The following is an 11367-nucleotide window of genomic DNA, read 5'->3' on the forward strand; positions in this document are numbered from 1 at the left end:
ATTAAGCAAACTTCATGATACATTTTGAAACTTTAAAAATGTTGCTATAGTACATTAGGAAAATGTTGCTATAGTTCATTAGGAAAATGCACTTTTGCATGGGAATATCTGTTATGTATCAATACTCAGTTCTACCTGATGGAACTGAAGCAATATTTCTCCACTTTAGAGTTTCATAACACTTTCTAAGATGATTTTTAAGTCTTCAAACTGACCAGTTAATAGTGAAAGCAGCAACATATCTAAAATATGAATCTGAAATCCCTTCAGTAGAAATACTGCTCAAATTGAACTTGGATCGTTGTAATAATGGAGATCACAGAATAGTTGTTACATTAAAATGTGCTGCTAATGATTTGTCCTCAGACTGGACTCAAAGTCAATGAGACCGTGTGGAGGAAGCTCATTAGGCGCAAACAGCAGCGCTAATGAGAGCGCTTCCTAATTCAATCAGCATGTTCACACTACACTACAGTCCCCTGATAATGAATAGATCTCACTCTTTTTTTTTTTTTTTCACTCATCGCGTTGATTGTCAGTGATCAAGAAATCTATACTTGGCGGAAGACGAGGGGGATGTGCTGTTAACTTGTTAAACAAATCTAAAGCTCGCCAAGGATGGATGTTTGTTGTTTGTCTCGTTTACCAAGAGCTGAAATGTTGAAAAAAGGAAGTAAACCTCGGTTGTCGTGTTCATGTTGCCCTCAACATCCTCACTAAAACATGATCAGAAGTTAAGTTAAGGAGAAAAGACTGTAAATCACAGATTTTCCTTTACTGTGCCGTGCGTTTTACCAAACTTGACCTAATGTAGTGTAAGTGTGTAGAAAACGGATACCTGTGAATAATAATGTCCTATTAGTCCTATTATAAAATAAGATCTTTTGTAACTTATAGTAACACATAGCTGCTGTTGTTTGAGTTAAGATTTAAACGAGTTTCCATGTTTTTACTGCGTTCTCGACTAGTCTGACCCAGGCTCTCTGAGGCACTGAATGAACCATGGGTAACATGGTCATATGCGTAAGAGCTCTTTGTGCTGATGGTCTCAGTGTTCTCCTTCATTACACCCACTCACAAAAAGGCATTGTGAATTTAACCATTGAAACATGATTCTTCCTTTTTTTCACCTTGAAAGCAAAACTTTTAACCACCATGGCTCAACCATGGGTGGACATAAGCCTTTGGAGAGGTGGCGCTTTGATTTTGAAGAGCATTGAATCAGGGCAGCCTGTAAATATCGTGAATGCCATCGTCTTTTTAATCTCACCTAGGCCTTAACACCCGATAGCCACACTGAGAGGATTTCAGCTCGGACTTGGAGAGCGCGTCTGGCAGCAGCTCGGAAGAGGTGGATTTGGGCGAAGCTCCCTTTTTCTGTTATTGTGGATAATTCCGTGCTTAGTGTTTTTGCTTCTTTGGGCGGTCAATGGTTGGCACAGCAATCACGGTGGTTTCTCTGAAACGTTGGGAGTGTCAACACCAAATACTGAAACGCAATCTCCAAATTTCAGTGACTCAGAGAGCTTGTTACATGACCAGCTATTTCAGTTTCAGGGTTACAAGATGACAGTGTGATCTGTCAAGTCCATCCTCAGCAAGGCTGGACATTGAAACTATGCGTGGCCACTGAGCCGGAATGAGCATGTTTGGCAAGATACCTATCCACCTGAATCCCCACATTGTAGCAAGAGGTTGCGCACCTGGCCTCCCTCAAATGCACTTATAGCGCGCGCGCCTTTGACTTTTCTCTTGGGACGGCGATTTTCATACATCTGCAACCATGGTGGAGCACAGCGCCCTGGATATTATGTGTCTAAACAAGTATTGTCACAGTTCCTCCTCGTCGTCCAGCTCCGAGAACGACAAGAAGGACATCACCAAAGAAAAGATCAGTTTGTCAGGGGACTATCCAAAGAAAAACGCAGAGTTCCTCAGCGGTCAGTATGGGACCAATTTGTTGCTGGCCGGGGTCGCGATGATGCTGGCCAACATACCCCGCACCCGCGTGGTTAAAGAGGAGCATCTGCTGTCCTTCCTCACCTGCCTCATGATCATCCAGCTGATCTGGATGATGTGGTACATCCTGGTGCGCAACAAGCGCAAGAACACGCGGACCGAGAGAGACGTCCACGCCACCTCGAGCTGGATAAGGGGTGAGTTTTTCTCGGATGCGCGCGGGATTAGGGCTGTGAAAGGCGTCGAATAGTGCATTAGTGTTAGTCGTTTGGGTTTTTACAGAGTTCAGTGCGCAATCACTCAAAAATCAGTACTCGATCCAAGTATTAGTGGTTTGACAACGAACTGAATTCATTCATATAGCAACAAGGATGAGTTCTTTCCATCACTGTCAATAATAAATTGATCTTTCTGTATGTTTGCTCCACAGGTGGTTTGAGTCTTCTTGCAGTCCTTTCTCTAATTATGGACGCTTTCCGAATCGGGTATTATGTTGGTGATCAGTCTTGTGTTTCTGCGGTGCTTGCAGTATATCCTGTCATCCATGCAACTCACACCATGGCACAGGTAAGTTTTCAACCCCACTTTAATTTCCATAACGTGATAATCTTTCACCAGTGTTAGACACAGTCTCTTTTTTTCCTGCACCACTCAACCAGGTAGAATGAATAATGTGCTCTTTGTTGCTGAGGCAAGCGCAGAGTTGGTGCAACAATATGATCACTATCATTGTGCATGTTATTTGAGTGTAACTTCATATGACAAGGGAGATCCTCCTGGGACTTACGTGGGCTTTGTTGTGTCTGAAGTAATAACCTCTATTTTTATGTTATTTGAATGTTTTCTGTAGGTGCATTTTCTCTGGTTCCACATCAAGGATGTCATCAAGAGCTTTGAAACATTTGAGAGGTATCTGAAATATATGAGATTATCATGTAAAAAGACTTGAATTGTTGTATGCACTTGTTTTATTCCCTGTAAATCAAAGTTGGGAAACATCCCCAGCACCTACATTATGTGCAAAATATAATTCTTCATTTGTGCATGCATATACACAAGTAGAAATTGTATCATGACACTGCCATATACAAGTAACTAATGGGTCATCAGCCTTGTTTTTAACTCTGTTACTGTTGTCTCCCTAGATTTGGTGTGATCCATGCAGTCTTCACCAACCTCAACCTCTGGTGCAATGGCGTTATGTCAGAGGCCGAGCACTTCTTAACAAACCATGTGAGAAGACTCCATGTGGCGGGATACGAAAACGTCACTGCAGGTAGGGGCCAAGGGGTCGATTGCTGGCTTGTACCTGGAAGAAAAGTACAATAGTCCACTTGAGTTCTCACTTCAATGGATGAAAGAAAAAGGAAGGAGAGGAGGGATTATGAGGGGATGGGAGGTTAGCCCAGCAGGCCCAGTGGGTCTTGCTTGTGTCGAACGCCTCTCTATTAGGTTTCAGGAGACACACTGTCTAACTAGTGCTGAGGCCCCCTTCCTGGCCCTTTCCCCACACTTCAGCCACCACCACCCTCCTCGGCAACCCCACGCTTGACCTCAGACGGCTTTGTCCCCAGGCTGCTTACTCCCAAGGGTGCTGCAATTACAGTAACTGATACATCTAAGCCTGGGGTTGAGGGGTTCAGCTGCTCCTCCTCATATCCGGCTGACTGTGAGGCTGGCTGCACCCTGACTGTTGGTCCTTTTTTTAATTAAAGGGTGCAGGACCATGGTGATAGCCTTTGGGGGGTGAGGGCCTGGAAGAGGGAGAAAAAGGAGGTGGACACATGTCAGGGTTTTGTTGAGATCTCTAGAGGGCAACAGCATTAACATAGTGTGTTATCGTGAGCTTTAACAGAAATAAAGACAATAAGTATTGTCAAAGCCATCTAAAAAACTCCAGTGTTCAGCTAATGAGTTCAGTTTCTTATTCAGAATGGATAATAAATGCAAAGTTGTTATGGAATTTGGTGCTATAAAAGATAATGCTATATTAAAAAAGGCACAATTAAAACTTTAAAGAAGCACTATAATAAAAAAATAAAAATACTGGCTAGTGCTGTTCCTTCAAATTAAAATTCGATCACACGTCTACAAACATTTAAAGTAATGAAAATAAGAGGCAGGTAACAAGGTCAAGAGGCGTACAATTAAGACCAAAAATAAAAACATATAAAGGAAGGATTTTGTTTTTGCTTTGACTGAAATATTCTGTAGTTCTTTCACTGATGTGGCATCATCAGCATGATATTACTCGTTGATCTACACACAGTGTAGTATGTGCAGTACTGTATCAATATTTTGTTTCAGCTTTTTTTCTAATATTTGTCAGTGCTCTGTAATGTCCTGAATATACTCAACTAAGAGTATTAGTCGTCTCTCATAAATTTGTATTTGTTTTCATTTGATTTGCAGTGCACCCGGAGGCTCTCTGTAACTGCACCAGCAGCTCCTGCACCCTGTTCTACACCAGCGTCTCCTATCTCTATCCCTTCAACATCGAGTACCACATCTTTGTTTCTGCGCTGCTGTTCGTCATGTGGAAGAACATTGGGCGGACCATTGACCTTTCCCACCCAAAAAGGTTACCAACCAAAACTCACAACCTCGCCATAGGCCCAGTTCTGGGTCTGCTTGCCCTGGGCAGCACTATCGGGATCCTGGTGGTTTACATCTCTAATATGGACGACTCCATCGCAGCACGAGAGTCAGCCATTTCCATGTTTTACATTTTCGGCATAGTCATATTGTCGGTTATGTGTTTTGCTGGTGCTTCGGGTCTCATCATATACCGAGCAGACCATGTGCCGTTGGACACCTCCAAGAACCCATCCAGACAACTGGACATTGAGCTACTGTTTGGATCATCTATCGGTGCCTGGTTCATGTCTTGGTGCAGCATAGTAGCTGTGTTTGGCACAAATAGCAATCCTTCTTACCGCTGGCTGAACTTCGCCTACTCTCTGCTTATCGTGTTTGAGAAGTACATCCAGAACCTCTTCATAGTAGAGTCACTCTACCGCCAGCAGGAAGAAGGAGAAAAGGACGACCCGGAGTTACCATCTTCAGAAATCTTCTCAGTGAATTCCTCTCTGGGAACGTCATTCAACGGAATCATCAACCAAGCCTTCGAGGCTTCGGAGAGTCCCTCTGTCACTGTGGAGAATGAGCTGGAGGACAACGGACAGGTGGACGCATCCCAGGATGTCAGGAAATCCTTTGAGGGGCCACTGCCTCTGGGAAACCAAGTAGTGGAGCCTCGAAATATAAAGAGGCAAATCCTGAAGAACATCTCAGTCTTCTTGATAATGTGCAACATGTCGGTGAGCAATTCAAAGAAAATTCACTAACAAGGGAATTTAAATGAAACGAAATGGCTTTAATGGTGAAATTAAATTAGATTTATTTCTTCAGTTATTACCTATTGCATATGTGACTTCTAATGTGTATTCTGATCGTTGGGTTGAAGCTACTATAATGAATATAATTATATTAACAATGAGCGGATCTACTGTGAGTTCCCCTCAGCTCCACAGAACATTTTAGCACCTTTGAGTTTATCATTTTCATTTTAGGAGCCACAGCTTTGCCGTTTGGTTTAGTGCCATCTCTCTCAGCAATACATTGCCCTGCGTGCAACTTTATAAGAATATAACGTGTCAATATTATCTTTACAATGCAACTTTAATTAATTTCACTTCTTTATTGCAGCTGTGGATTCTCCCCGCCTTTGGCTGCCGACCACAGTACGACAACGGGATGGAAGAGGAGCTATTCGGCTTCAGCATATGGACCACAGTTCTCAATTTCGCCATTCCTTTGAGCCTTTTCTACCGCATGCACTCAGTCGCCTCCCTCTTTGAGGTTTTCCGCCACGTCTGACAGAGCAGATGACTGACAATGCCAGATAACATGCACAAAACACTTGTCACCACCTGCTCCTGAGTGCGTCTCACAGCCCAGGTCAACAATTCAGGATGCAGTCTGGGTGTCACACTCCAGCAAACTTGAATCCGAGCTGTGGAGACAAAGTAAACATAGAGGACAAACCTGTTAGCCTGTAATCCTTGAAGAATTACTTGTATACTGCGAGGCTTATGAAAGGTGATGAAAGGGATCTTTAGTTCGGAGTCTTTTAAAAGGGCCCTTGCTACATCTTGTTCTGTAATCGTATTTCATGTAAAATGTATATGCTGTATCTGATATGCACATTTTGTAATTTTCTGTATTAATAACTTAAAGTAAATAATTCATATCTAAGCAACTAAAATATCCAATGAAGTAATAGTACTGTGTTTCACAGAGCCACAAGTGCATCAGTGTATCACTTGACCTACGTATATTTTATCTGCATTTTAAATGTAGATACTCTATCTGGATATGGTTCTCATTTGCTTGATGGATGAGGCTTTTGTGGATCAACATTTGAGCTGCAAGGATAGTGACAATCTTAGGACGACAGTGCGTTTTAAAGAATCTTTACAAATCCGACCGTTGTTCTCAGAAATAGCACCTTCCTCTCTCAGTCACTTCACTGTAAGGCTCTTCACTGTCTGGACACTGATTCTGTGTTCTGTCACGTTGAATGTAAAGTTATGTTTTAAATTATATTACTGGGTGGCACCGCTTTGATTACACTGGAGTCCTGTGATCTGTACCGACATTATATCACACTGTACACCAGACCACAGGTTGGACCTGAAGTAACGACCATGTCTGTCTGTGATGTTACTCGTTTCTCTCTGTTATGAAGTGCATATACACCTTCTAGTTGTACTGTAAACGTTTATAACAAATCAATGTATCAATTCAGTCGGACATCGGACAAGTTCTCAACCTGGTGCTAGTCACTGTACATGTTCTCAGTATGTGCCAAGTTGTGATAAAATCCGTTTTAGGTACAAAATGCAATATTATTGTTTATTATCTTTCTAAGCCTGTTGATCAAAATCATTCACACTGTGATGCAAATTTCCAATGACAAAGTGCTGGTATAAAAGTATGTGCACAGTAGTAATGAATGTGTATCATTTGCTTATTGAAATAAAGAATAGCAAACCTGTCATTCTCCTCTCTCTCCCTGTTCCTCTCTCGCTGTTTGTTGCCGTTTTTAAGAGTTAGGGTCAGTAGCAGTAAGTATTTGCACCACGGGATGGCGCCACATATTTACATTTTGTTAGTGGTTTAATGGGATTTTTTCAAAGCTACAAAGGATTATTGTGCCAATCCGATCAGGTGATTATCAAATACATGATTTTTAAACGGAGGCAAATCTGATGACAAACAATAGTTCATGTTGTTCTGTAATTCATTTACTTTATTTACAATTAAATATTGTACATTTAATGCCTTACTTTTTTATTTGGTCAGACAAACGCATCCATCGACCTCACACTGGCAGTGACAACATGTGTAGTAACACATCTGTATGTACAGAGGCGCAGGTTGCCTCCTGACATCCCAAGATTATAGGTTACTCCAGAGAGCCTGGCATCGGGCGTCGGGAGGTTATTTTGACGTAGTGTCAGACCGATTCGACAGGCAGGCAGACGCGTCTAAAAATATCCGTGACGTTTCAAAGCCGGAAACGGCGCTGATGCTGATGCTGCTGCTGCTGCTGCTGCTGCTGCTGCTGTTGCGCAACACACGACGACGCTTAACATGCCCGCTGAGAGTGTGAATGTGACTCACCTGTTCAGGCAACTCTAGAAAACTGGGTGACCCGCAGTCGGCGATGGTCAAGAAGCAAACAGCCAAAAGAAGTCCGTGATACTTTTAAAAGCAAGGCTGAAAACATGTTAGTTTGGAGTTTTACTATGAACCGGAGTCCCGTTTCTCTCCAGCCAGGGGCGCAGACTCTGGTGCTGGCAAGAAAAGTATGAATCAAATTCGGGTTCATTCATGCGTCATGGCATCAGAACGGTGTCGCGCACCTGTAGGTGTTTTGTGAGATGGCTCACTAGAGGAATGTGCTCCACAGTTTCTTGTTCTTTTTCAGCACCACGGACAGCTCTCAAAGTGCTGAGCTCCACGTTCTCCTGTCTCCTCTCGATTAAAATGAGTGCAAACGCATCTTAAACCCACTCGACGGCGGTTTATTCATATTTTTTTTTTTTTTGTCGCTGCAGTATTGTGTGTGAGGCGAGATGTAGACAGTGCGCAGGCATTTCCACAACTGGTTGAAAGCTCTCGACTGATGTAAAGTTTGTAATTACGCGCTTTGGAGTTGTCGCCAACAAACCCCCCCCCCCCACTCCCCCGAACCGCTTAAAGCTTTCTCACACCCCTTCTTTAACGCAGTGCGTATCACCGCGCACAACTGAGCCGTGATGGTGTATGCGCACAAACCCGCTTGGGATAGTGTGTGTGTTTGGCTGTAGGGACTCCCTCCTCACCCACACTGCGCCTAGGACACCTTGGACTGAGGGATCCACACAGGCAGCCAGGTCAAGGCTGCAAACGATAAAGGCTGCAACATGCACTCGCTACTGCGTGCTGCGTTTCAGCCTCTCCGTGCACCCACCTCGGTTTTAGGACACTCACTTCTCTTTCTCCGTCTGATTTGCACTCTACAGAAGGCTGGCAGTCGAAGGTGTCAATGGGGACAACACGGTAAGTGGCTGAAAACCGCGTCCGTGCCCGCGCACGGAGCAATGGACTGCACTTTTACTTGAAGAGGCACATGGATAACCCAGCCAAGTATCTCTCAGCGGTGCAGGGGATTGACTCTGTGCAGGCTCCCCTTGGAGAGATTATGTGGAACAGCACGGAATCGGAAGCAACAAGCGACGGGAGGAAGGATATGGTTGTGCGTACAGTGACGGGTTGTCTACTGTCCCTGCTCATCCTATGGACCCTGCTCGGGAATATCCTGGTTTGCTCCGCGGTGCTCCGCTTTCGACACCTGCGGACCAAAGTCACCAACATTTTCATAGTCTCCCTGGCTCTGTCTGATTTGTTCGTGGCCGTGCTGGTGATGCCCTGGAAAGCTGTGGCAGAGGTGGCGGGGTATTGGCCATTTGGCACTTTCTGTAACGTCTGGGTCGCGTTTGACATTATGTGCTCCACCGCCTCCATCCTCAACCTCTGTATCATCAGCGTGGATAGATACTGGGCCATCTCAAGCCCCTTCCGCTATGAGAGGAAAATGACTCAGCGTGTTGCCTTTGTTATGATCAGCATCACTTGGACGTTGTCTGTGCTCATTTCATTCATACCAGTCCAGCTCAACTGGCACAAATCCAGCGGTGACGACGTGACCGGGGCGCGCAACTCTTCCACGAGTAGGCAGATGGAGGAGAACTGCGACTCCAGCCTGAGCAGAGAGTATGCCATCTCTTCATCTTTAATAAGTTTCTATATCCCCGTAGCAATAATGATCGTGACTTACACACGAATATACCGAATCGCACAAATACAAATTAGAAGAATAGCCTCCCTGGAGAGAGCGGCGGAACACGCGCAAAGTTGCAGGACTAATAGAATAGAGTGCCAACACCACAACACGTTGAAAACGTCCATCAAACGGGAAACTAAAGTGTTCAAAACCCTCTCTGTGATTATGGGGGTCTTCGTGTGCTGCTGGTTACCTTTTTTCGTCCTAAACTGCATGGTCCCGTTCTGCGACAGGCCAGCCACAGACCGGGACGCGGGCCTGCCGTGCGTCAGCGAGACGACGTTTGACGTCTTTGTGTGGTTCGGCTGGACCAATTCCTCCCTGAACCCCATCATTTACGCCTTCAACGCCGAGTTCAGGAAGGCCTTCGCCAGCCTTTTGGGCTGTCGCTATTTCTGCTCCGACACGCCAGTGGAAACCGTGAACATCAGCAACGAGCTGGTCTCTTATAACCAAGATACACTCATCCATAAGGAAATCGCGAACGCTTATGTCAACATGATCCCCAACGTGGTTGAATGTATTGAGCACGAAGAAACTTTTGACAGGATTTCGCAGTTTTCTCACAACAACGAAAACTGCACCGACTCAGTTTGTGACTTGGAGGACTGCGAGGCAGATATCAGCCTGGACACCATGTCACCATTCACACCCAATGGATTACACTAACTCCAACTCTGTGTCTCCCTGTGCGTAATTGGATGTTTTAATGATAATGCCACAGTTCATTCAGCTCCTTGGTCCCAGAAGCTCCCCTCAGCAGGGAGTCCGCAGGTCAGGGCCTATTGAGCAACTACGCCCATTGTAGCTGGGTGGTGAGGAACCTATTGACATACTGACACCTCAGCAGGGCGCATGTCTCATGTCTCTGCAGCCACCAGGCCAGCGTGACACCGCTTTACATCATGTATGAGATGTGATGTTTGTCCCGTTCTGGAAAAAAAAAGTGATGTGTAGGTGTTTATTTACATGACAAGTGAAGTCTGTGTCCATTTGTTCAAAGGTTCAGTGTTAGTGAAGTTGTTATTTACTTGAAGGCTTTATGCTGAGTATCTGTTTCTCATGTCCATCCGATTGAAAGGGGAATGATTTGTAAAGACTCACTGAGGATTCATAAAGGAAATCTTTTGCTGCTTAATAACCTCATGTGTATCCAGTGCCCTCTTTTCCACTGAGTATGAAAACAGAGGGCAGCCTTACAGACAGTTCTACTCAAATGCAGTCATTTCAGCGCCTTATAGCTTATTCAAAGAAGAGTTCTGAGACATGAAAGGAATGTGTCATGTGGAGTTTATGTCATAAGATGCCAAACCGCAATATTCAAGTCGTTACCCACTGCACCCACCCTGGTAATTCCTCCAGCACACCTGCTCTACACCACATGGACTATTACACAGTTTGCCCCCAGGCTCAGATGACTAAAGGCTTTGATGGACTAACATAAGACGTAAAAGGGACAGAATCTAATGCTGTAAGACATAAAAGTGATCCTGTTCAAACTGGCATCACTTGGTCAAATCAAAGAATTGTGGCCAGACTCAGCAGAGCTTGAACTTGTTCTCGTTCTCTTTTCCACAGAGGACAAAACTACAAAATGGCTCCGCTTTGGTAACTACAGTCAAAAAACACAAGACGAGACAGAATCGTGAGCGTCCTAAATGACCAAAGATTCCAAGGTAGAGAGCCTATATACATTTGAGTCCACTGGGATAACACAACTGGATGTCATATGCCGCCTCTCCCATACCTCTCTTATCTTTGTACTGTACAGATGACCTGATCTGAATGTATACTGCTGTCCTCTAAACAGTGATGTGTGTCATCATTTGTCTAATAAAATGCTGTCATGCCGCGAGGAACAGAGTGCTAGAGTATTTTTATGGCAGTGACGTGTTATCATGTGACACAATATCGACATATTTAAACAAATGCGTGCTCACCTGTGAGCTTTTTAAATATTTATTTTTTTGTTATTCTGCCTTTGTTGGACAGTTTGACAGAGGGGAGTGACAGGA

The 11367-nt window shown here is 44.3% G+C and overlaps 2 protein-coding genes across 2 annotated transcripts; both read left to right on the plus strand.

Annotated features, from left to right (window-relative positions):
* Positions 1-1783: 1783 nt before the first annotated feature.
* Positions 1784-5838, plus strand: otop1 (otopetrin 1). Its single transcript, XM_026349440.1, has 6 exons — positions 1784-2156; positions 2390-2526; positions 2810-2868; positions 3105-3235; positions 4372-5279; positions 5668-5838. The coding sequence occupies exons 1-6, from the start codon at positions 1784-1786 to the stop codon at positions 5836-5838; spliced, it is 1779 nt and encodes a 592-aa protein (XP_026205225.1).
* Positions 5839-8638: 2800 nt separating this feature from the next.
* drd5a (dopamine receptor D5a) lies at positions 8639-10021 on the plus strand. The gene has a single exon (XM_026349441.1). The coding sequence runs from the start codon at positions 8639-8641 to the stop codon at positions 10019-10021; it is 1383 nt and encodes a 460-aa protein (XP_026205226.1).
* Positions 10022-11367: the final 1346 nt, after the last annotated feature.

Source organism: Anabas testudineus, chromosome 5, assembly GCF_900324465.2.
Source record: "Anabas testudineus chromosome 5, fAnaTes1.2, whole genome shotgun sequence".
NCBI lineage: Eukaryota > Metazoa > Chordata > Actinopteri > Anabantiformes > Anabantidae > Anabas > Anabas testudineus.